Here is a 26660-nt window from a genome sequence, read left to right as displayed (position 1 = left end):
CCACGCGCAAACGATTTCTATCGCACCGGTCGGCGTGTGCTTGAACTTGAGTGCAATTCACACACAGCTACACGGGTCCGCGTTTACGCTCCGGAAGCACACCGCGGTGTTATAATTGATTACTTTATATGCCCTACGCTCCCGCCACGATCCGGCGTTTGTACTCTCGCTGGGTCGAAAGGGAGGCCACGGCAAGCAAGAGTGCGACAGGGGTGTAATTTTCTCAGCAAACTTATCCATGACCTTCGCCCAGCGACGTGTGCACGCGTCTACTCTGCTGGAAAGCGAATCCGAAACGATCCGATGTTTTCCGTTTCGGTACCGTTCACTTCCGCCCGTCGAACCGGGTGATCATAAATTACATTTTACAAAAATGTGTCACACCCCCTGCACGTAGAAGGAAGCTGCACTAAAACTGTCGTACACAAATGGGCGATGGTCAATCGGTGTAGACGGTACAGTGCGTGATATACGATTGTAACACTTGTTTTTTTTTTTATTTTTCAATTTCACAACAAAAAATAGTCTTTCGTTTCAAACATGTTATAAGTTATAATTGTATAACTATTGTATTGTTGTAGTCAAATATCTGTAGGTTCTGATATTTAGAATTTAAATTTTGCATTCAGCCCACTTAATTTCCTCCATAAAAGTGCTTTACAAATGTTCCACACTGTAGTCAGAGCAGGCCTCGAAACAACTTCTCCCAAAAACGAAAAAAACAGTTGGTCCACTCGGTACGGTCAAATTTCTCGGCGTATTTGCTGATGACTTGCCATCCTTTTGGGTTGGCCCTACCGGTGAGGACTCGCCAGTTCACGCCAGTTGAGCGCGAAACATGAAAACAATCCATCATTACGGTCAGGGAGCATACGTGTCACATCGTGTCACGTTAGCACGTACGATCAGTGCGCTCGCTATCGTTCAGCATCCGCTGAAACAGCAATCTCATTTTATCAACGTCAGCATGGGCTGGGACACAGGATTTTTTTTCAGATACGGATATAAACCAATCCAGGCGGTAGAACACTTCCCTCTTACATCGAAAATGTTTCAGCGCAAAAAAAGAAACACAATTTCTGAATCATCAGCTGAGGATTCAAATTTAAGTTGCCCGTTTTAACTGTCCGCATCAGGTTTCGCATTAATTTCAACGGTTATTCATCCCCTTGTTTTTTTTTTGCTTTCCTCCGTGACTCATTCGCATATCATTCAGGTGACTTTGGCAAATATGTGACGGTGCGGCATCTTCCCAATACCAATCAAGCTCTTCATTGTTTGATGTCTGGAGTGGCGGTTTTGAAGTTGTCTTAAAGAAAACCTGTTCTTGACGCACAGCGGCTCAGAACAAGGCGCAAGACGGTCGGGAGTTTCAATTTCTAATGATATTTTCATTCCAATTGTTGTCACAAACAATACGACGGAAAGGAAATCGATTCCATTATTCAATTCACTAAAGAGTAGATAGAAAATAGACGACACCTTTTGTGCCTTCATTTTATTCCTTCGTGTGTTGTGTTCAACATTCCAATCTCACCTGGTGGATTATTCAGGGGCGCAACATAAAGCTGCCCTCTTTCCTCAATGCACGGAATGACTCCTTCTTCTACTCCACACATAAATAACTTCCCTCATTTGATTCCGCTCATCCACCAATCGCATCATGAGTTGGCGTGAAATAGCATTACTCGCTGTAAGTAACCACTCAAACTACGCATTTCTATATTCGGTGCTGTAAGTGGTTGTGATTGATAAACGTCGCTGGCGCTGGTGCTGATAGAAACAATAATGATGATAACGATGATAAGCAGATTTTTTAACCCCCTTCCGTTTCACCGCGAATCCACTGCCATCACGTGGAATTTAACCATAGAAAGGTTGACAAAGGTCTATTCTGGACTCTCGTCTGTTTGGAATAATTGTTTACAAAGCTAATTGATAACACAAATGCTAATAGAGTGACATTTGACGACATTTCCCATTTTAAGTCTCTTAAATCGATTGGTAAACATATTTAAGCATAACCACACTGGTTTGTCAACAATCACCTGTGCCTTAATTGCATAATTCCTTCATCCATTCCCACATTTATTCCCGCTTCCGTCTTAACCGTCGTGTCGATCAAACCCCTTCGATAAGTGTCAAACGGTATCGTGCCATCTCTCGATCCTCCTCCTTTAGTTTCATTTCACCTTTGCATCCCTTGCAGCCCGGTAGGGGTTGATTATTTACTCATAGTTCCAACGCTCGTTTTGCATAATCAAAAGCCACGAACGGAAAGATGACAGCAGCCAGCCACAGGAACCGGCCTGAAAATGTGTTAACAGTCATCTCCCTTCGCTTTTCGCTGGCCTTCTTAAGGTCGTGGCGCGCGTTACGTTGATTGAAGATTGAAAGCCTTCCCGGTCACTTCACACAGACCCGGGAGAGAAATGACAAAACGTGCTGTCTATTTATGGACAACAGATTTAAGCATACCGGCACGTGACGTCTGCAACCAAAACTTTAGGCTCCACTGGCCGCTCAAGTCGAGTATGCAAGCACTATCTCGTGTGTCCGAAACGATCGACACCGTGCACTGCCACAAAACCGCAGACAAGTGAGCGCTTAAATTGCGCCTATTTCCGCCACCAAGGACTAATCCATTCGAGCTTCCACAAGCTCTCGCAATCTCTCTCGCTCCCCTTTCGTACGCGGTCTCTTACTTGGGGTGGGAAATAAACCCCCTTTAATGCACGCAACGTCAGGTGTGTTGTTCCGCGGAAGCTCCCAAACAAACCCCTCTTTTACCGCGGCCCAACGTCACGCATCTTTTCGGAACGATTAACCAGCGAGAGAGAGCCGGAGAAGCAGATTGCGGTAGTGCACAGCGGAATAAAAAATCGGACAAACTTACATCCAGCTGAAGTAGTTAAAATTAAGTTAAACTCAGACACAAAATTATTTCTTTTTTATGGTAAATAACTCAAGGGAAAATAAGAGCTTTTAGAAAACATTTTATTAGAAATTCTTTAATTATAAGCTTGAGCTTGAGCGTCTAGTTGTATTTTAAAAGTAAAAATTCAAAAAATGTATCCCGAAAAGCTTCTTTTTAAAAATCACCATTCGTTTTCGCACAAATATTACGATTTTAAAGCAATCGCACAAAATGTTGGCGGCAAATGTTTTGTTGCCACCCCCGATACCACTGTGCACGCGTGCGGTACCTGTTGCGGGTTCACCGATGGTCGCTTGTCGTGGGTCGGTTCAGTTTTTGAACGGGACGCGCACGATAACGGTGGCGGTCGACGCGGTTCGCGACTCGAACATCGGCCGGTAAAGTAAGGCAAACAGCGCAAGGTAGAGTTGGGCGCGTGATAATAAAAGTGTGTGCTTACTCATGTATATTTTTTTTTTTCGTCACCCTTGAAGTTGCGCGAATGCTCGTGGTGATCATACAGGAGTAATAGCGCTATTTAATCGCTTCGCAGCAGTGATCAAGTGTAGGATCAGAAAGGGGGACGGCAAACAAGGAGAGTGTAGTGGATCAACCCCTGTTTAGGGGAAGTTCTGATAAGCGTGTGTATTACAAGTGACCTCATCGGTGTAGAGGAAGCAGAAGCAATACACACCAGTGCCATGTGTAGCACTTAACCTGCGACTTGTTAGTGTGTGGGAATGGTCGGAACGAAATCACCCCTAAGTCGGACGCGATTACAGTGATTGGTACGAGATAAGAGCAGCGCTAACAGTGTTTCGTTCGAGCACCTGTGTGATGGTCTCATTCAAAAGTGGCCGTTCTGATTTCTTCCATTTTCCCTAGTCCTTCCGGAATGAATTACCATCGTCTTGGGTAGTCCGTTTGCAGTGCAACATGCCCACCTAAGCCCAATCGTTCGATACTTTTCTATCGATAACAAGAAACGTGCCTCACCGATTGCGATGGACGCTAGACGCTTATACACCGTGGCTACGTGTCCCAGTTACATCGCCGAAGGATTTATATCCTCTTAGCGCTTGGAATCGAATTTGCCACCGAATTTGCGCTTGGTCGGTTCCTCGATACGGTGTGGGACAAAATGTGATTGCCACAGCGGACCGACGGCACTTCACAGTTTTGGCATTGCATCGCGCATTGCGTACGCGATTGCAGCCGGGATCGTAAATCCTTCGTCTTTGCGTTTTGCACGCGGAGCACCGATCGATTGGGTGGTGGGCATCAACTCATAAATCGCATCCAACGCCGATTGTGCTGCGGGAAAGAAGTTGTGCTGGCCGTAAATTGAAATGATTGCCGTGTTTTGATTGATTGTGCGGTGGTTTTCACGGTATCACGTTGATATAACGGTGCAGGCGCCTTAATACTTTAGACGGGCCGGGATTTTCGTCGATAATAGGTTGGTTTTGCAATCACGAGCAAGTGGTTCATGTAGTACGGATGCAAATTTTGGGCAGGGAATTGGTGTTTCCTTATTGTGATACACTTTTGGTTCCGTATCTATTAATATTTCTTATCGCTAATACTCGAAATTTATGTATGTTTTACTTAATCTGTTAGTCATTCGAGTAAATGTTCATACAAGATTAATTACAATGTTCTTCCACAACTTCAGACAGCAATACTTTTCCTAGAAAAAATATCCATCCTAATAAAAGCCCGATTAAGTGAAACCACATTTCTTCATCAAACTGTATCAATCGTAACAATCGTTTCGTTATTGGATCATCCTCTTGCACCCGGCAAAACGAAACCCGACTAGACACACATTTTGGAGGACTTGCTTTATTAATCCCAATTAGTGACCGGTCAGCGGGCTTTCCAACCATGTGGAAAGTGGTGAAAAGTTACAACCGAGTGCAACCGAAATCGAACCGAAAATCGAAACGAACCAAATGAATAAGTCATCATAAACGGACAGAGAGTGTAGTAAAAGAGGATCGTCATCGTCGACGGCCGTGTCCTCACTCTTATCGGTCCAGACACGGTGCGCGCAAATGTTTGCATTTATTTATTTGTAGAAACATTATTGCATCAATTTTTGTATTGTCGACACATGGAGGGAGGGAGAGAGTTTTTTTTTCTCCCCTTCGAGGAAATACACTCACTGTTTAAGCCCGATTAACAATTTAACCGATCACACCCCATTAATATTGGTATAAGGCTTTTAAACCTTTCGCTTTTTGGACGCCCCACACACACACAGACGCGCCTGTTCGAACGGGATGCGTGTGTTTTTACCATCGTTTTTGTGGAAAAAGCCACCCATTCACTTCCAATGAATTTTCCGCATTATCCCCAGTGGTTTATGTGAGCGTTGTTTGGTTGTTATTGCCACCCACTGCCCGGAAGGAAGTGGGCACTGTGCCACTGTGTCTGCAGGCGATTTCAGTTCGACACCGAGTGTGGTTAATTTGTGGTTCAATTGTGCTTTTACGGTGTTCTGTTTTTCCCAAAAAATAGCACCACAACCCCCCAGACCCCCAAAGCAACAAGAACCATGTCATGAAATATTCACGACGAAGGTGAAAAGTTTTCTTAATGGAATAGAATTAATAAGAAATGCATTAAATCATCATTTTTATATTTTCACAAGCTTGCTCGAGCTAGACATGATGGGAAAGTTTGATTTATAGCAGCTTTTCTGCTTCCGCTTCTGAGTACGTACGTTACGTGTTGTATGAAACAATTAATGGAAGCTAAAACATCATCATTTCATTTTCGATTTTAACATTCTGAACAATACCTAGCATTCATTGGGATGAACAACACCTTTTGAACGGTCTTTTTGAAATGTTTTAATGTGAACTCGTTTTATACATTTTCATCTATTCGTACGTATTAAATTGAATATTTTACTCTACATCATGTGGGGTATTTTGGAGCAATCCCTTCATAAATCCCCCTTGAAAAACAGTGCAATCTTTTAATCCCTTTCCAGCACCAGACAAACCGAACCGTTCCTAAGCGTTTCTAATCCACTGCGGTGTTTTATCGTACTTCTTTTCACGGGGGAGACATTTTATTTAAGGGCAACGCATGAGAGCTGTCGTCATAGAGGAATAGAACAGGAAAGTGTAAATAAACCAAAAATTAATCTTATCGGCCCTTCTCGAAGTGTACGAAATCTATGCTTATCTGGCTTGATACGAATCACAACCGTACGGCCTCCGAACCTGTGTGTGGCAATTAGGGGAAGCTCACTGTGGGACTTTTTTTGTTGTTGTTGCTATCTTTACTATCACTATCGACACAAACAAAACTGATTTCAACCATGATTGCTTCGATTCGGCTCTAACCTCCACGGGCACGCCATATTGCTTGATTATTTCTGATTATGTTTTGAGCTTCCACTTGCCGGGTGGGAGCTTTCCCATAAGCATCACTTGAATGGCAATGAAACTTTTCCAATAATCCAGTGCCCTCCAGCCGCACATGCCCAGCCCATCGGGGAACCTCATCACCATGGCGGGAAACTATTACACTCCAGCCTTCCGCTTTCACGCTTCCGCTTTTATTCTAAATCCTCCCAGAAGGTGACAAAAATGGCCAGAAAATTTAATTAAGTTGTGCCTCCCGGAGCGGCGTTGGGAAAATCATGTTCACGCAAGACGATCCCAGGCAACAGCAATGCCGCGGAAAAGTGTCACAAAATAAGGCGATAAAGAAGTTAGGTGGGAGGCAAGTTAGGAGGGGCAAGTTTTGAAGGAAAATCTTTGAAGGCATATGCAAAAAGCATGACGACTGGGTGGGGAAGGAACACTGAAACCAACGATTTGGATGAGACCGACTCAGTTGCTTGATTGAATGCGCACTCGTGCCGGTTGTTCTCATGAAGCGAGAAGTTCATCTCAGTGCGGTTAGAAAAGTGATCGAACAGTTCGAAAAGTGATTGCATATAATTTCGAGTTTTTCCACCCCTTACTAGAAGCGTCACAGGAAGGGTAGCGTACATAAAAGCCACAACAAGTGAACTTGTGTGCATGTGTATAATAGTGTTGGTGGTTGGTTAAGTGAATTATTTTAAACAAATCAAAAAGCACAAAAATGGAATTCTGCAGCTGTTCGTTCCTTACCTGCTACCTACTCACCGCTGTCGTGTCATACGTGGCCGTCTACATCCTACAAGTTGTGCTAGGTAAGCTCTAGAACAAAAAGCCATACTGATGGCATCTCGTCTAAGTTACATTTAGTATTTAAGCAATCGTGTTTGTCTAATATGAGTCAACCGACTCACCAATTAGTCAATCGTTACGGTAAGAAATCGATGCAATAATGCAAATTGCACCGGATCGGCGCGTATCAAAACAGTCAAATGAGACGGACTAATTTGAGGCGCATAATGAGATATCGATTGCAAGATGCGTGAACTGGAGAGTTGACATTGGAAATATTATCCGAATCTAATTCTGATAAAGTGTGAAGGACGCTATCGTTTATGGTTCGGTACGCAGCATTAAATATTTGGTAACAAGAAAAGCGACATTGAGATACACTTTAGATTTCTTTTAATTTCCCAACTTATCGTCGCGTTTATCTCATGGTTTCGCGTTAGGTAATACTGGACACAATCTTACCCACAGTGATAAATCAGGAAGTAGTGATGCGTTCATCCTTTCGCTGAAATTTGCAATGGAAAAATCGCATTAACTTCACCTTTCGCCGGGGAAGGTCCAACGGAAAGTAAAACTCACACCACGGCGACGATAATCGAGCGCGTTAAATGTATTAGGCACATCTTCATGCTGTATGGTTATTCCGATATGGCTATCGAATAGCTAACCGTTTGAAAGCGTACCGCAGAAAGGTGCAATTGATTTTAATCTTATTTTCTGTTTTGTTTCTTCACACATCGGGAAGAGTAGTTTTGTGATTCAGTACGGAAATAAAACCCGATCAAGGGGATTAATTGGTTGTCCCCAGACACTTTGTACGAGTGATTCATAAGTCGATTAATGCAGGTACACTACATGGGGTCACTCTTTCTGATGCTGTCTTTCATGATTAATTTTAACATTCTTTGCCCCTTTAGTCATCTTACACAATGGCGACCAGTGGCATTCGATCGGGGGATGGTAATGACTAATGTCGTGGACTTAAAACACATTGGTCCCGTTGCTTGGAGCTATGATTATGTCATATAGATTCGTTAGATACTACTTTTATTGATTTAAACAAGAGGCTTTGGAGTACGATCAGTAAACTAAACATAATCAGATTAGTTAATGTCTCGTCAAGTACTAGTAGCGGTTAATCTCCTTAAAACTCCAATAAAACATCAATTTTTTTGATTAAACTCTTCAGATATTATGTTAACATTGAATGAAGGTTTTTGTAATATCTTCCCGATTAAACTATCTTTCCATGGTCCAGGCATCTAGCGATGCAGTGTTGCTATCGTAAATAAACCGCGCTAGTTTCAAAGAATTATCAATATTTATCCACCCCGACCACCTTACCGCGTCTGATCGTACCGAAATGCGCCCGAAATACAGATTAACCGTGCTCGAACATAGATTACGACGAGCGAAAATAAATTACAATCGTGGCGCCGCCCGATGTTTTATCGCTTGCCCGTCCTGAAGCGAACCTCGACTACAGAACGGCGCACCGAATCAGCGAGTAAGCTACCAAGATTAACGACCATTTTGCGCGACGGTGAACTTGACACCCGTACGCAAACGTACGCGATACGCGGTCACCTTTCGCTCTTCAATTTCGCGTGCGACCTTCGTGCCCTTCACGGGCCACCTGTGCCACCGGTTGCCGCTTCTGGGAGGAACCATTTGCATCTCGATTTCAATGCTGCGAGAATGCTGTTGAAAGAGACGCGAGCAAACGGACATTGAGGGAAATTAAGTTCGTACCGCGTGAAACAGGTTTTGCACTCACGAAGGACGAAGGACGTTGAAGGACGTTGCACGATGGAACCTGATTGCAGTTATGCTCGATACAAAATGGTGGGAAATGCCAGTTAAATGCCATTTCCTTCGATTGGCGAACGAATCAAATGAACCACATTTTGCATTTTATGCGATTAAAAAGCGATCAGTAAAGGTGCTTTGCATTTCTTCTTTCATGCTCTCTTTTTTGCGGCTATCGAAAACCAATTCCCAAACAAAAAAACCGCAACGGAGCAGGGCAACTCATGCGCGAAATCGGCATAATGCAATTGATTTCCCTATGCAAATAGTGCCGACACTAGTGAACTTCCCCTTTTGCTAAAGAAGGGACAAAAACGAAGATGGTACAGGTGCTTGTCGTCGGTCACTCATGTGGAAAACACGCAAGTGTGATTGAAGGAAGTTCCCTCCATGCTCCCCTCCTCCAAGCACACACACACACACAGATACGCACGCGGTCAATGGTAATTTGCGTGATCAATCGGAGCTAACGATCGACGCACCATTTGCGCAGTACGGAGCGCTTGGTTGTTGACGGTTGATGAGTTCAAGTGACCACGACAAGACACAGCACAAGAACACGGTAGCATGGTGGGCAAGAAAGACAAGAAACACTAGAAGACAAATGTTTTGGTCCAAAGTTTCACGACCGGCAAGCAGGCGGCCGGAACGAACGAGGCCGCTGGGCTGTGCTCCACTCGCTGCCGCTGTTTTATTGTTGCGTTTCCTTCGGTTTCGGTTTCTGTTTTGCCGCGTTCGGTCCATTTGCTGCAGTTTTCGATTTCGAGTTTTTACGGGTCGCTGAATATTCATTCGATGTTTTGGCAATCTTGCACAGTTTCATTGGATTGCGAGCCGAAACCGTTTGGTGCGTTGATGCATATTTTTCCAGTTGATGTGGAAAACAATATACGTAAATATTATTGTTCAAAAACTCAATCTTCAGGCAAGTAATCATTATCAACGATGTGTGAGTTTTGAGTGTACAATCTTACATCTACTGAGGTCAAAACGATAAAACTGTCACCCCCAAGGACATAAGCCCCCTAAAAGCTTGTATCAGCATTACGTGAAAAAATGGACGCCTTCTTCACGGAAGCACACAAACACTGGAAAACGGAACTGAAATTGTTGTTAGTAAACAATTGTTATTTATTTTGTTGAATTTAAAAGAAACAGTTAAAATTTGGTCCGAATTGGTGTTTTTTGTGGTCGTCATCTTTTGTGTGTCACCTTGCTCTTGAGGCTTGTTGAGCTTGGCCATTGACGTAATTAGTAGTTTGGATCGCGTCTGCATAAAAAATCGAGCATACAACGAGCTGAATAAAACTGATTGTAGTAAAAGCACAAACGAAAATAAAAAAGAGAAACAATCATGCACGTTCATCACACGACCCAACAGTTTAAGATGGACGACCACCGTTTGCCTTACGTCGACGAGAGGCGGAGGATTGTTTTTGTTCGCTAGCTTCCCCCCGTGATGTCCCTTAACGCACACCAAAATAGCAAAGAACTTAATCGAATCGAGCGTAGAATGCTAATTAAGGCAGGCTCATCAGGATGACTTTCATCAGGGATTGCCCTCTACCGGTAATTACACTTTGCACTCCACTCGGACCGGCGTAAATGTAACGAGCTTAAAATAGCCAACGACTAAAGCCACCAAGTCTACCCTAAGCTGGTGGCCAGATTAAACGATTCTTGTCGCATGTTTCGCTCACATACGCGACCAGATGTGCACGGATGCACCATTAGTGTCCTTCACCTCTTCGTTCCCGTCGGTTGCTAGCAGCAAACAACATTAACATTACATTAGTGGGGAGAGCGTACCAAAAAAAAAGGACCGGTGACTACTTGATTTCAACTCATAAGCAGAGTGATCTTGAAAAACCTTCTCTTTCAACCGTCGCTCCGTTAAGTGTGAAATTATTAATAGCATCCCTCGGTTCAGTACAAAACAGCATACCATGTTTCCTAGACAACTACTAGTACACACACAGCTACATCAACACTTTATCACTCACTTTGACGCACTTTTGCAATGTTTCTGTTGTTCTGTGTTCTGTGTTTTTTTGCATTCGTTTCCATCTTTTCTGCATGGTTTTGAGTTGTTATATCTTTCTCTTATATCGCTGACCTTCTTACAAATTCTTTGCTTTACTTTATATGACCTATTCTTTCCTTTTAAACGTTAGCTTAAATTGTCATTTATTGTTTTCATTCTCTCATTTTTTTCTCATTCAATTTACTTCTGCCTCACGATAGATCTACCACTATGGGAAGGTCAACAGCAGCATCACAGCCCGAGCGATCAGCACTTCGAGCTGAAGCGACTGGTACAGAAGATTCTGGAAGAGATCGCCAAGCTGCCGGAGCTGCTGAACCACAGTGGCCTTCCGCTACGGCCGGAAGAGCATCTGCCGTACTTCGATCCGAAGAAGTACGAACAGCTGTTGGCCACTGCGGTATTGAATAAGGTAGGTGTACAACTTCGGATTCCGTGGACATACGCGTCTTCTCCCACCGATGTGTTACGTAGCATTGTTATGCAGATTATCCGTTCCGTTGCTCATGTGACCGATTAACCAGTGACATTTGAATTGTAATTCTGGGTCGGAAGTCTCAATCTTCAGAACTACTAGAAAGGTTTATTGATAGCTGCAGGAATACGAGTCCCCATAGTTAACATAACTGCTGGCCAATGTGCTTGACACACGAGTCATGTGTTGGGTGTCGTGGACTGCCACTCTTACCTCCAGAAGCTTTCATTAGCAACCTTACTACACTTGTAAGGATTCCTCCCTCACCAGGGCTCGTGTGTCAAACGTGGAGCGATAACCGAGTGAAAGTAAGCGAACAAACAAACAAGAACGAGTCCACGACGAATTGGTTCGTGAGCAATTTTATACAATCAGTTCGTGTCCAGCCAGAAGAACCGCCACATCGGTACGCTCAACTTCCTGCAGGGAAAGTGTTGCAGTGTCTAGACGAGCGCAAACCAGGGCGGTAGTGTACAAAGCAAGAGTGACAACCGGTATTGGTTATCATTTTATTTGGTGTGAGATATTATCATCTCCATAAGTGCCGTGTTCATCAGACAGCAACCCTTTGATAGTTGTTATCTTACGGATACGGAACTACGCACACCACGCGGAGTACCCACTAAGAGCGTGGTGAAATTGGTCAGTTGTTCCATCTTGCCGTAGTGAGTGGAGTGATTCGTTGTCTTAATATTTCCGCATTGCTGTGTATCTAAACACGTCTTAAGTTTAGTTAATTTTCAACCAGTCTTGTAACAGTCAGCAAGTAACACTTTGTGGGAGCGCGATGCTCAGCGTGATCACGGTTATCGTCGGTACGATCTATCTGTTCTTTGTGATCGAATATTTTCTTCTCGCCCCAGGTGGTGGACGACTATCGGAATCCGAAAAACTTCACTAACAGCGGTGACGTGGCAGGGAAATCGAGCGGTGCTGCCACGCCGTTCGGTACGGTTGACATCAACCACAATCAGCTGTCCGAGGAGGGTAAGTTGATAATGATGATTTCAAATTGTTAGTGGTAATGTGCATTATGTTCTAAGGTGCTTTAAGTAGAATTCAGCTCCAGTTTCAGTTTGTAGCGCAATTATTTTCTTATCAATAGTCTTAATGGCAAGGGCAGGCATTTTCAACAAGAATTGTCTAGATGTAACATGATTTTACGTTATCGATTGGCCCCAAACCTTACACGAAGCGTTTGAAAATTTGATCCAATTATGAAACTTTCTTTCCTCAACAATGCCTACTTTCAAACATTCTGCAAGAATGTTTCAAGCCAAGCTCAAGACTTCATAACGCTTTGCCATGGATTACGGTGGCTTAGCCAGACGTTAGAATGCTTAATGTGCAAGGTTACCTTAATCGTTTGGCGCCAGATCAGTGTTACTTTCATTTGTGACAAATTTTAAAATTGCATTTTAAAACCAAGACAGACCGAGAGGGCAAAAATAATTGCATTAATGTGTTTGGCGATTTGTTAGCTTGTTGCGAAATGCGTGTGCCACGGTATCCTAGACAAGAACAAGGCAAGAACGGTGTTTTTGGGTAATGCAATTAGGTCCTTCCTTCTTCCTGCATGTGCGGTGCATCGTGCTAGACCCACAAGTGTCCGGAAGATCTTCCTGAGTCTTTCTCCGTGTGTTGTGGCAGTGATTTACCAACGATACACGATATCCAGCCATGTCTGCACGTGAGACACTTGTAATACTCGAAATAGAACCCATCTATTGGCCTTGAACTTTTCCCCAACACCCGAGAAGGTGTTGGTTTTAAGGAAGTGTTTCACTTTTCTCTGGCGTAGAACGCAGTTTCGGTTTAAAGGTCTTCCCCCACGGTTGAAACAAAGGTGTCCTCCGCTTCGGTCGTAAGACCATTTAGTGCTTATTTATGTAGTGCCTTTGCAATTTGCTTTTGCCAGTCTAGCACTTGTGTTCTCAAACGGTTACATCACTATCTTGTTTTTTTGCCCTTTTTTGCATGCTTCGTGCAGGCAGCCATCGGGGTTTGCTGAGCAAAGAATCACTCCGGCAGATGTCCGCAACGGTAAGTCGTACGAGTCGATACTTTATCATCTTCAATTTCCTTCGACGGTTTTCCTGATACTAACCTACAACCACACGCACCAATAGGCTGACGACGTCCAATTGCACGAAGGTGTCAGCTATACAGCCCCCGGAGAACGACGACTCTCCGATACAGACGAGTCGTACCTGAGCGATTACATCCAACGGCACAAAGTACCCCTGCCCGATCTGTCCGATACGACCGGTTCCGGTTCCGGTGCGGAGGACGACGATCTGCAATCACTCAAATCGAACGCCACCGATGGTACGTGGGAGGAGAATTGGCTTTTCCGCAAGCGGCAACTAAAAACGACCGAATCCTCGATCGCCATGCTCGTGCCATCGCCGACGGAAGAGGTGAAAGCACTGATCGGCGACAAGAATGCGGACGAGATCAGCGATCTTTCGGAGGCCGGCTCGGATTGCGAGGGGTACGAGTCGGATGGTAATGCGAATGCAGGAACAGCCCCAGAACAGCGTCCTGCGGCAGTAACAGCAACGAGCAGTAAGGATACTAGCGAGGGTATATCCTCCTCGTCCAAAACACAAGATTCGTTGGAGGAGCATCTGCCGCCCGACAGTCTCGTGTCGATCAACTCACTGCCGGTCAATGAGGATGTCCTGTCGGAGGCTACCAACAGTCAGCTGCTGGCAGAACAGTCGACACAGAACCAAACCAACGGTCACAGTGCCGTCGGATTGCAGATCGATGATCTGATCAGTATAGAACCGGTAGCGGAGAAGGTGGAAACTACCAATCCGGCCATTACGAATCCCTTCCTGGATGATGTTTTTGAGGCAAACAATAACGTCATCACCGATGATGTAAAGTTGCTACAGCGTACCGAGGCCGGTGACAATCGGTGAGTTCAGATACCAAGGGACCACCATTGTGGAGCTAGTATTGATTAAGTAGAGTTTAGTGAGCTTATTCTTGCAGAAGCTTCTTTGCATTGCCAGTATTTGTGTGATCGTCCATAGAATTTATTAACCATCACTTGTTGGGAATACTCTAACATTCGGTCGTCCTATTCCACATTCTTTCCAGCAGTTCCGCCACCGAATCCAACACCAACGGTTACGGTGACCGAAAAGAAATCCCAATAGATCGAGGTAAGTCATCCCGACCGCCGCAGGTCCTACAGTTTACCATAACCCTTCGTTCAACTAGCAGCACCAGTAGCAACCCAACCCCCGTATAGGTTTGGCCCCCTAACTAACCACCACCGCCGAACCCTGTCTGTACAGTCCAATGCACGCACTTTCCTTGCCCTTCCAACAAAAAAAAAACACTAGACAAACACACTACCGGTATGGAACACTAACAATGCTCTCACACCTCCAATCCACCTTAACCGTATTTTCTGCAGCACACCAAGAACAACAACACACGCATTCGTATAGTTCTCCATCAAATCCCGTAGTAACCGTAGCAGGTAGTAATAGTAGCGTTAGTGTAGCGGATAGCACAATTGGTAATGGTGCTAGTGAAGATAATACACCCGATAGCGACCACGGTGGAAGGTATACTAACAAACCTGAGTGTTTCAAACAACCGGAAGTGTCCCAACAACTGCTGCTGCTGGAAACACAGTCACCGCCGGACTCGCCGATACAGCAGGTGCTGTCACCACATCCGATCACGATGACGATCACGGATGTGTTTGATCGGCTTGCGAACAGTTCCCCCCTGACAGCCATCTCCGAGGAGCAACCGCCGGCCATCCTGCAGGAAGTGATTGAATCGGAACCATTGCCAACTGTGGAACCGATAGAGACTTCGCTGGAAGTCATTGCGGAAGAGTGTTCTCTACCGACGGAAGTGAAACAATCGGCACTGCTTCCAGCGGACAGTATGCAAACGGAACCGGATGACGATTGCGAGTATGGCACGGTGTCGGAAGCGACGAATAACAGTCTCCCGTTGGCGGAATCGTTCAATGGTTTGGAATCGTTTGACGCGTACGAACCAGCTACCGATGCCAGTCTGCTCACGGGACAGGACGATGAGTTCTGTTCGTTGATGGAAGAACACTATCCCGATCGAACGATGGCAGAAAGCTCACCAGAGCTGCTTCAAATACGGGAAACTCCACCAGCGGCACATTACGTGGGCAATCCCGAGCAGCTAGAGTTTGCCGAGCAGCTGAAGACACTGGAACAGACTTCTGTGGCCGTCAAGCATGATCCGTTTGAATGTGCCGTAGAAGACACGCCAACTCGAATAACGCTTCAACCAGATCTGGTGACGTTCGACAATAATGCCCCCAGCCCGGAAGGTCCGCCCGGGATTGGGGCCGTTACGGAGCAGATGCGTGCCTACTGTGAGGAACTGAAGAATATTCTTAACCACCCTGCTGTTGACTTGGCGGAAGAACCACTTCCACCCTACCCGGATCCCGAACCGGAGCAGTGGGAAATGGTAGAATCACCCGAGGAACTCGATGCCCTGGCCGCATTTCACGAGGAGCTGCAGATGGCCATAAATGATCCAACACAAACGGAAGTTCGCGCGTGTAAGGATCATGCGATTCGCGATGTGCCTCTCGTTGATCTAGACGAATCCTTTCCTAGTCCCATGGAAATAGCAGGTTTACAGATGGCTGAATATAGTGACAGCTTGAAGAACATAGAGTACGTACAGGAGGCCATTGTGATGGATGAAGAAGCGGCCCCGCTTCTGGAGTGTAGCATCGAGTCGGCAGAATCACCACAAGCGTTACGTGTGTCTTCACCGGAACCGCCGCCGCCGATGGTTACTGTGCTGCACACACCATCCACCGAGCAACCATCCACGACGGCAACGATCGAAAGCGAAGACCCTTCGGGCGAGGATCCGTCCACACACACGGAGGAATCGATCGAGTCCCGGTCGGAGTCCAAAATCGACGACACCAGCATGCCCTTCAGTGACACAGAGCTTCCCTCCCTCTCATCGCCATTTACTTCTTTCTCTACCAACACCACCACGCCCTTCATCAACTCCGCCACCATTAACAATTGCATGTCAACTAACCTCACGGAACAGGCATCGTCACCTAGCATTGACACTAACCCCTCGAATAGCAATCAAAGTATCGTATGCGCACCTTCTCCAGACACCGTTCTGGAGGAACCGCACGCACTGGACTCTGTGGCTGACGCTTGTTCGATCGTTGCAGCACAAAAAATACCCGACCATCAGCAGGGCACCACCAACGGAGCAGAAGATGGTCGGACAGGCCACAACGATACGGATGATCATGAGGCGTCCCTGGATGTGACGGACACGTTGATACCGGGTAAGTTCGTCTGGGGTTAATACGCCGGGAGTGGTTAAATGATTGTTTGCGAATTCCAGGATCGATTGCCGAGCGGGAGCATCTGAAATGGCGTAACGCTAAACCGATCGCCAACAATCCTTACTCGCCGGATGCACTGCAGCGTCGACTGTCGGAAAAGAGTCGACCTACCAGCATGATCGAGATCGATCGCTTAGTGCGGAAGGAAGCTGCCCCGGCAGCGGGTGACGCTGGGGTACTCATTGACGACGAGCCCACTCCACCCAAAGAACCCACTGACTCTGGCACGGAAAATGATCGTTCGTTACAGTCCGTTACGGGGGGTGTTTTAGCGGAAACGAAGAAGTAAGTTTGGTTTGAAGTTGGCTAATCACACTGTTTCAAATACATCCGGATGTTTGTGTCTGGTTCTAGGATCGGACGGGAATACTACATCAATGATCCCGAGCGTCTACGTGCGGGCGGTGCACCGGTGCAAACGCTGGGTGTTCAACAGCAGCAGCAGCAGCAGCACAGTACCGACGATGAGAAAGTGAGTCACCAAACATATTACACGCTTCCGACCGATTCCTACATCATGGATCGGTTCCTGAACAATGCACCGGCTGCCGTCGGTCGATCATCCTCCATACGATCCATCCGAAGCCTTCCCCAGAACGATCTGTCCCACAGTGGGTCGTCGACCCTACACCGGGCCGCATCCGTTGATCTAGGCTATCAAACCAAAACACCGTCCGCAGCCGGTAGCGACACGGCGGTTGACATTCCCGCCCACATTATCGCACAGTTCGAGCAGGAAACGCTACACAGCGACTACAAGCGGGACAGTTTCCGGGCCCGGCACGCAACCACCCGCCAGTTCGTGCTGAACCCAATCTTCGACGAACAGTCTTCGCCCGGTCCGGATGGGACCGGTGACGAACGGCCTGCCACTAATACGCTACCGCGCAAATCTTCGTCCTGTCGGCGTGTCGCCGGTGCGCCAGACAAACATGAAACGTCCCGGACTAGTTCGGGCGCGGTCGTTGAGACGGTTTTTACTGATCTGTGCACGTTACGGCGCAGTGCTAGTGTAAAGAGCCGGATAGAACAGTTTTCTGCTTTTCCCGTCGTTCGACGGACGGATAGTTACCGATCGACGTTGAGTAAATGATTGCAGAACAAGCGAGGGAACTTTGTTGTGGAACCGACAGAGGTCGCCACCAGTAGAGGTGATGTGTAGTGATGTGTGCCAACGAAAACATTTACTTATACTTTATCCAAAACCACGCAGAGATCGTGTTTGGACCTTGCTGTCGTAAGTGGACAGCGTATGTACTTTATGTACTTTATCGCTTTATTTTAATGTTTTAACGGATCAATAGTAGATCGTAGGTTCAGATAGAGATTACATACCACCAGCAATGATAGATGCTTAGCTAAGTTCTACATCGTACAACAGCACAAATACACGAAAACATGATAGATTGTTACTGTTAAATTTCCTATCAGCGTACATTCTGGGAAGTAAGTGGAGCCGAGGTTTAGTGCATGTGTTCATCGTTGTCCAATCCCTTCAACTTCCGCGGTATTGTTGTCGTTTGTCCTGTTCGTTTGCTGTGGTTGGTTGATTTGCCTGTGTTGGAAGAGTTGTTGTCCCACAAGTTTGTCGTGCGTCTGTGTCGTTATTGTCGTGGTTTAAGCATTTTCTAATTTCAGTACTCAAAAACAAAAAAAAAAAAACACTACATAGAAGAAGAAACGAGTGGTGACTCTAGCGCTACTCACGTAGGTCTACACTAACACGTCAGATCAGACGTTCAGGAAGGACGATCCAATTTCAGACCATGGTTTATCGATCCGATTCGTTCCCATTTATTCTCCCACTATTACCCAGAGGGTAAGTTACTCGTGCTCACATAATGTACTGCGTACCGCGGATCAGGTGTTATCAGTTGGTTCCGGGGTTAGATACAACCGCTTAGCTAAACCACACTCATCCGGAGTAGTTCACTAAAACCGATAGGACGAGGACAGGTAGAAGGGATTTACAACATCTGGGCATGGGACGTATTCTGTGTTATCTAAGGCATCCCCGCCCTACATGGGATTAATGTTAGTAGTGGCTAAATAGCGTGACCTCCTCATCGATCATTTACCTTCATCCATTGGGAACGTGTTGTCTGTAACGACACTAAACGGTGGGCAAACAGTTTCATCCATCATCCAACATGGCCGCAAACGAACACTTGGGACACAATGGCAATGGGACGACTTCCGCTCTCATACATGCATACATACCTCTCATCCACTGTAATCCTCAGAATCTAGCTACTAACGAAACGATTTATTTAAAGGAAGCACCTTACGTATCAAGGAATTGTGGGAAAGTAAGGGCCAATGATAAGACGCCAATGTTCTGGACGTAAGATGGCGATTCCTCGATACTGCTTCTAACGATCGGCTTAGTGCGGATCTGGTGTAAAACTTCGTCCAAAGTGCGTAACACACATACATATAACATAACAAGTAACCTATCATTGTATCTGCCGGAGATTATACACTACTCTCTGTACATGGTGTAAAGGAGGCGATCCAAAACTAATCCAATACTGCTGCTAATCAAACCAAAAAATAAATGCATTTTACCCCCGTTGTACTAATAGGGTCTTTTCGTAGAATTCGTACAACACCTTTTGGACGGAATGCTAATGCCACTTTTCTTACTTCCACAGTCCCTTCTGCTCGGCCGCAATGTGGATGATGGTGTAGCGGTGCAGCAAAAGCTGTCCGCAGACCCATCCGGCAACTCGCTGTACCGTTCGAGCAGCTTCGGCAAACAGCGAGATCCAAAGGTGGAAGATATCTTCGCCGCCCGTCCCATACAGGTGATGGCCGATGATCCGATCCTTAAGCAGGGTACCAAGTTGAGCTACCTCAGTACGCCCGCGCGTGAGATCTATCTCGTCCCGGTGGAGCCGGAACCGAACGGTTCGATGATGAGCATCTCGTCCGAGCTAAGCTCCGTCAACTCGCCAACCTCATCAACCGCCCGCCCGGAACTGGACAGCCTTACGTACAGTGAAGATTCGGACGTAACGCGCATCTACGATCTGACCACCGGCGAGGCGAAGGTGGTACGTGCGAACCAAATGGAACCGGAACCAGTGCACGATACCATCCTGCAAATACTACCTCAATCGAGTCCGGTTAAGCCGGCGAATGCTAGTCACGCAGTGCCACCAGGTACCAGTGCCGTATCTGCCCTAAAGTCTCAGCTATCCACCGGCGACCGGGCGGACGATCGTACCCACGCACGCCGTTCGCCCTTCCCAGTGAAACCGCTCTCACCGGAAACGATCAAATTCTTCGCCCCGAAACGCAAGCTTAGCTTTACCGGTAGCACCAACAGTTTGGTGAGTGAAACGGCCAAAGGATGCGAACAGGGCACTACGCACGTACTGCCGTCGATGCACTCGTCGCTTCACATTGACTTTCCTGCCACGCGAACGGTCACCGGTAGCGAGTTTGCGATCATCGAGAAGGACGTGATCGATGTGTTGCCCTCGGTGAAGGAACTGGCCAAGTGCTACAGTGGAAGCACGAGCGATGTCTCGACGATGCCACCCAAACCACTGTACAAACCAAGGGTAAGTATTGGGGAGCCGGTATGTGTGTCTGTGTGTGTGGGGGGGCTAAAGTTTTTTATCTAGTTATAGAGTTTTGGAGCTGTATTTTTGGCTTTTTACGGTTAATATTTAAAAAAAGCGGCAGCAATGTTTACATTCCCAGCCGCTAGCTGCAGAAGGTGCTTTAGTATGCACACGCGCTCGTGTGTGATTTAAATAGTAGTGAAAGCACGAGCCCGTGGGTTTTGTTGACATTGTCTCTTCTTTTCTTTCTTTGGAATGTTTTGCTTTATTTTTATTTATGGTTTTTATTTTACCTACGATGATGGCCATGATGATGATGATGATGATAATGATGGTGGCACAAAGATCAAACTTAGAAAGGTAATGTACAGTGTTTGCCTAATGTGAACATCTCCTTACGATCGTTCACCTTCCTTTGTGCATGTGTATATACGTGTGATTGTGTGTTTAATTAATGATCACATAACACTTAACTACTTTACACATTTGTAATATAATACAATAGACAAACCCGCCTGTTCAAAATCATTATAAGAATACTCTCATGTATATAATATTGTTCCACTTTTACAAACAACTCGTTCACATAAAAAAATACTACAATACAACCTTACAGAATATAATTACACACAAACGTTCTAATCCTGTTTCGCATCTACACTGAACACTGTCATGAGCATTGTTTCTCCCTTTCTACCCCAAAAGCGCATCGGTGTGTGTTTATCAAAAGTTCATCTACTATACTCCTTTACTCCCAATAAACCACCATAGTGCCTAGTGCCAGTATATTGATCGCTTCTTTCTTTCGCTCTCCTGGTGCATGGCCAACATCATCCAGGACTTTATCCGCCAGTCGTCCGATGTGCTGAACGAGGAAGGGATGCCGAGCGTCGATGCGAAGGGCCAGCGGCAGTACAGCAGCACGAGCAGTATTGCGGTGCGGGACGAAATACGCGAGATACGGAAGCTCAATCTGGAGGCGTACCGGCAGTCGACGTACTACCCGATGGCACCCGGTCACAGCATAACGGCGCGCAGTCTGTCCAAGCAGATCCGTGAGCATAAGTACGTGGTCGATCGGATGAGCTTCTCCAGTGGGGCACACTTTCGGCAGTAGTTGTTGTAGTTGTTTTGTTAATGTGTTTTTTTTGTGTTTGCTCTAGCTCGTAGTTTAGTAGTCAAACTAGTGATAATTGCATGTACGTTAGACGGTAGCTTAGTAGTAGACAAACAGTCGCTGCAGTTAGTAGTCATGCGTTCGATACTACAGTGATGGATGATTAGTTAATTGAGATATGTTCTTTTTTTAAATTCCACTTACTACCACACATACACAACACGCACACACGCGCGCGCTGATACTACAGGGCCAACAACGTAACAGACGATCATAAGGTGGGCCAACAGGAGGAACCGTTGCCGACAGGGGACGGTGATAGCAATGGTGAGGGGAACAGTGCGGGTAATGGTGACGATGGCCATACGTCACCGGAACGTCCCGGCAGTCCCGTACTACTTCCAGGCCATCTGAAGAATAGCATACAGTTTTTCGAAAGCCTCAAGAACAAATCGTAAACCCCCGAGTGGACATCCCCGGACTTCGGAATACCCTCACCGGTTGGAAGAGGAACTCACCCGATGTAATTTCTCCTCGAGTGGGAAAAAAAACGAGACGGAGAGTGTGAGAGAGTCGTTGTGCCATTTTAAAACCAGTCGCCTAGCGGGCCACCCCCAGTGTGTGGAAATTCATTTAGCCATGTAGTTTTTCATGTACACATACAAACCATACACAGCTCATCCATCATCGCTCAACGCTTCGGTAGGATGTATTCCAGGGCTAGATTTACTTGAAATGCATTCAGATGTAATGTGTGTGATTTGGGGCCATCTTGTTTCCTCTCGCCAGTGGCGACAATTTTCAAGACCCAGTAAGTTCTATCCATCGCGCTTTGTGCAAGGAGCAGCCTTCCGCATACGGGGATGTAGGAATGAAGGAAAAACATACCCACACACACACACACACGCACGAACAGGATTAATTTATTATTGGCTGCGTTTGAAACACTTCATTGGTTGGTTGTACAGTGATCCATCTACGATGCGTCTTTTAAAATCATCATTTGTTTTTTTTTGTTACATTTTTTTCACCCTTGGTTTAAGCGTCATTTCATTACCATTTTGTTATGTTCATGCACTGTTAATGAGTTTGTAGTTTTTTTTCTTTCTCTTCTTTTAACGTTCCTTTCTTTCCTGCATTTACCATTGCAAGAACAGTGAGCTTTCTGTTTTCACAAGTGGTTCATTCTCATCTTAGCGAATAAAGATGAATTTATGGATTTGATGGAAAATAAAGCATTTAAAAAACTAAACCTCAACCAATGTTGCGTTTAACTCAACACCAACTATCCGAATGTGTTAATAAAGTGGACTATTTATTTGCAAAAATTGATTGATTCGCGTTGCGGCCTAGGAATGGTTAGGAACGGACCACACTGCTCGCACTACAATTTCAATGCTGAATACTGAACAGGCCATGAGGAATACTCAAATACTACTGTAGTAATGCGTACACAGCAACGTGTTTCAGCCACGGTTGCGATTGAGACGTTGCATAAAACAGGCACGGAATGAGTTCAGTCGTACATCGATTTCACCTTCCTCGAGCTAAAATAAAAATAAAAATATTCCCATAACTCTGTTTTACTAAACAATTCTCACCTTACCTCATCAAATTTATATATTTCCTGGTAACACGAAGGTGAAATACATTCCCGAACGCACCGTGTCCGCTCGATGCCATCAAACTCCGTGCACCGGTTGCTTTGATCGCAAGCTGATTCGTACTCGCGAAACGTAAGCTCCTGCATGTGGATAGGAAACCGTCTCAATTAGAACCGGTGTCCAAGCCGAAATCGATACCGTCCCATACTTACATTTTTGCTCGTTTCCTTAAAATCATACTCGGGAAACTGAAACACTACCTTATCAACGTCAGCAGCCCATACTGTCATGGCGATTGTTATGATGGACAATAGGAAAAAGGATACCGAGGCAGAATTTAACATTTTGGAACGATATGCTCCTGATTATTACAATGTATAAGCGGATAAAAATACGAATCCGCCCCAGATTCAACAGCTACTGTATGGCAGATATTTGTTTACTTCCAAACACGCGATGTGAACAACAACAAAACGTTCCCTTCTGTGCACATGCGCACAAAATAAAATGCTGGTTGCTTTTCAACTCACAGCCCAGAACGGTTAAGATTTAACAACTAAAGTATAAATGAATGTATCAAAATGAATAAACAGCTAACTCCCCACATGGCAAATACTGAAAAGGCAAAACGATGGAGGCGCCATACCCAGGGTAAGTGATCACGTTTTATAACCTCCAAATTTTAAATCCCCGATCTGAACGCAACCCTGACCAACTGACACGTACGCACACTAGAATGAAACAGTTGGATGTGTTATGATTTTCAGATTTTTTTTATTGATCAATATCGGACCTTTATTTGAAATTCCGTCTGCGTTTGAAGTTTTCTTACTTCAGAAATATAGTAAAATCTTTTATATATTCTTGTTTCTTTTGCAATATTTATTATTAATCTGTTGTAACATAATTACCCGCACTGTACCCAGTGTGTTGACAGTTTGACAGCTGGTGCAGGAAAAATCAAAACATTGTATAATCGTGTGCGGGTTTTGCAGCGAAATTTGTTGATGGTCACGGAAAAATGTTCCATCACCGGCATATTTACGGTAAGTACGGGTCAAATCCTACACTGATTAATGCTTTGGTTTCTTATCATCCTGTCTTTCGCACATTTCCCACCTTGCAGGAGTCGCGTCGCTTGCACGCAGTTTTAGCCGCATCGCACTGAACGAACCATCGTCAAATGTGATTTTGCCGGCAATTGCCCTGAAAATTACGAACAGTGCAAAACCACAGCTTATCACAAATGGAAAGCAGGTGGACGAACTGCTTCCGATTTGTCCAATTCAATTGCGTTCTTCGATAGGAAAGTTCGAGATAGGCAATAGCATACGAAGGAATCCACTGATCCCGTTGAAAGAAATTATCGACATTCCGATTGTGTCCCGCATTATCGAAACACCTGTGCAACGTCCCGGCTTGCACGAACCGATCGGTGATAACCTCGCGGTAATACCGTCACTAGAGCTACCCACCGATACGACCGCGAAGGATGAACATGGCAAACAAGCAGCTCGGTTGATCGTCATCCGTAGGCGCAAAATGCGTAAGCATAAGCTGAAAAAGCTTCGCAAGCGCATGAAGTTCGAATGGTTAAAGGTGAGTACGGTTGAGTGATCAAAGGTACAATCCCCTCGACTTCTAACAACGCCATCCTCTATTTCAGCTGCGACAAAGACGAGAATTGAAAAAGGAGAAACTGTTCCAAGCAGAACTGATAGGCCAAATAAGGGAGGCGGAAAAGTTTTCCGCCGAAGCGTATGTGGCCAGTAAGCTAAAACAGGCTACCGATGTGCCGTTACCACGCTTTTGGAAGGGCAAACGATTGCCACAGTTCATCATAAAGCAAAAGTTAGGCTTGGAATAGATGGAGCTGTTCGTTGATGTGCAGTGAATAAAGTATTTGATTTATCGTGAACAAAAACGACTTCAAGTGATGCATTATTTGATAGTTTTTGCAATTGTAGATATTTTATTAAATCTAATCGTTGTCGTCTTGCTACTTCTGCGTTCAATTTTGTAAAATCGCATCCCAGCATCATATCTAAATCCTTAGATATAAACGACCCTATATCTAATGTCAAATAAATCAAATCAATAATTAGGAAAACATAAACATCAGCTGGATGCAGCATAGCGCGCGCTTTTTAGTTTTGTTAAGCCGGCACCACTTACCACGCGCATTATCGCTATCTTACGCACCACGTGCTTTCTACTTTGGTGTAAAAAGTAAACCCTGCAGACGTACTAACTCCGCTATGGCTCCACAACTGCTTCCTGCTGAATCCGGCGAGCTGATCGTAAAGAACGCCCGGTACATAAGCGTGCACGAGGAAGCCATCGACAAGCTGGCCGACCGAGTAATCCGAGGCATTAAGGAGAAGGAAATTAACATTGAAAACTTTTCCCAACACCAACATCATCCGACGGCAAAGGATCCGCATGCGGCCAATTGGATTTTTCTGATCGATACGCTGAACTTTTGCTTCTGGACACCGGGAGCGGATGCAACGAAATGGAAAGTGGATGGCGAGACGGGCTACTTCGCACTGTGTGCCGCTATTAACCGGGCAATGCGTGAAGGAATCGACATTACCAATCCGTCCTTCTATTCGAAAATTACGGTCGAGCAGCTGGAATTCATTCTGCGTTCCGACACGGAAGGTACGAAAGCACCACTGCTACAATCGAGAGTGGACTGCTTACACGAGGTTGGCGAGGTACTGCTCAAACGGTATGAGGGGAATTTTGAAAACTGTGTTCGCACCTGTGATGGGTCAGCGGTTCAGCTGCTACAGCGCATTGTGGAAGACTTTCCCTGCTTCCGGGACGAAGCCGTACTGAAGCATGGCGGTGATGACGGTGCATCACCGCTGGAGACACGTGTATCGTTCTACAAGCGGGCTCAAATCTTGGTTGGCGATGTGTGGTCCTGTTTCCGGGGAGAAGGATTGGGTCGGTTCGAAGACATCGATGCGATCACGATGTTTGCTGACTACCGGGTACCACAGGTGCTAGTACACTTTGGAACGTTAACTTACAGCGATGAATTGATGACGTTGCTGAAGGAGGACACACTGTTGGAGTACGGATCTCGCGAGGAAATTGAAATTCGTGGTGCTTCTATCCACGTGGTGGAACAATTGAAGGCGATGGTACGACAGAAACTGATCACGAGCTATCCTGACATCAATCCGAAGTGCGTGAATGCTATCTTGTTGGATCATTTCCTGTGGGATTATCGTAGAAAGCACGCGTCTGAGCTGGAGTACATCCCGTTTCACAAGACCATCAGCGTTTACTACTAAACCAATCGGCCAAACCAAGATTGGTAAGATTGGACCAGCCAATTACGTTGGTCCACCAGCTCATTGTGTATTTTTTTAAATCATACAATTGGCAGCTAAAAATAAAATATGGCTATACGCACGATCATAAATTGGTTAGCATGAGTTAATTGGCTTTAGCTAAATTTGGGTATTGTACATTTATTTATTTTATTATCTAACAATCCATTATTACAGCCCATTCAGAAGGAGTGGA

General features: G+C 45.5%; 4 protein-coding genes across 6 annotated transcripts in view; 3 read left to right on the top strand and 1 right to left on the bottom strand.

Moving 5' to 3' along the window:
• The window catches only part of LOC128300599 (uncharacterized), a 39241-nt gene extending 16470 nt beyond the window's left edge, over positions 1-22771 (top strand). For 2 of the 3 annotated variants that reach the window (XM_053036724.1, XM_053036723.1), the window contains 12 exons: positions 11146-11357; positions 12284-12407; positions 13411-13463; positions 13550-14346; positions 14532-14596; positions 14854-16764; positions 16824-17109; positions 17179-17296; positions 19479-20393; positions 20742-20756; positions 21235-21461; positions 21764-22771. In XM_053036724.1, coding sequence (XP_052892684.1) covers positions 11146-11357; positions 12284-12407; positions 13411-13463; positions 13550-14346; positions 14532-14596; positions 14854-16764; positions 16824-17109; positions 17179-17296; positions 19479-20393; positions 20742-20756; positions 21235-21461; positions 21764-21971 — 4931 coding nt within the window. In that variant the 3' untranslated portion in view covers positions 21972-22771. Of the gene's footprint in view, positions 1-7018; positions 7116-11145; positions 11358-12283; positions 12408-13410; positions 13464-13549; positions 14347-14531; positions 14597-14853; positions 16765-16823; positions 17110-17178; positions 17297-19478; positions 20394-20741; positions 20757-21234; positions 21462-21763 lie in introns of those variants that run through there. The other variant, XM_053036725.1, reaches the window with a different exon arrangement.
• Positions 22772-22923: 152 nt separating this feature from the next.
• On the bottom strand, positions 22924-23461 carry LOC128304720 (uncharacterized). The gene is made up of 3 exons (XM_053041933.1): positions 23330-23461; positions 23120-23257; positions 22924-23060 (listed from the first exon to the last, which is right to left on the bottom strand). The coding sequence occupies exons 1-3, from the start codon at positions 23459-23461 to the stop codon at positions 22980-22982; spliced, it is 351 nt and encodes a 116-aa protein (XP_052897893.1). The 3' UTR covers positions 22924-22979.
• A 610-nt stretch (positions 23462-24071) lies between these two features.
• On the top strand, positions 24072-25035 carry LOC128304434 (uncharacterized). Its single transcript, XM_053041623.1, has 3 exons — positions 24072-24163; positions 24244-24716; positions 24784-25035. Exons 1-3 carry the CDS (start codon positions 24139-24141, stop codon positions 24982-24984), a joined length of 699 nt encoding a protein of 232 aa, XP_052897583.1. The 5' UTR covers positions 24072-24138; the 3' UTR covers positions 24985-25035.
• Positions 25036-25243: 208 nt separating this feature from the next.
• LOC128304023 (queuosine salvage protein) lies at positions 25244-26550 on the top strand. The gene has a single exon (XM_053041145.1). It carries the CDS (start codon positions 25244-25246, stop codon positions 26423-26425), a length of 1182 nt encoding a protein of 393 aa, XP_052897105.1. The 3' UTR covers positions 26426-26550.
• The last annotated feature ends 110 nt before the right edge of the window (positions 26551-26660 follow it).

This window comes from Anopheles moucheti, chromosome 3, assembly GCF_943734755.1.
Source record: "Anopheles moucheti chromosome 3, idAnoMoucSN_F20_07, whole genome shotgun sequence".
Taxonomy (NCBI): domain Eukaryota; kingdom Metazoa; phylum Arthropoda; class Insecta; order Diptera; family Culicidae; genus Anopheles; species Anopheles moucheti.
The sequence above is the reverse complement of the archived record's forward strand: the minus strand, read 5'-3'. Positions and strand labels throughout refer to the sequence as shown.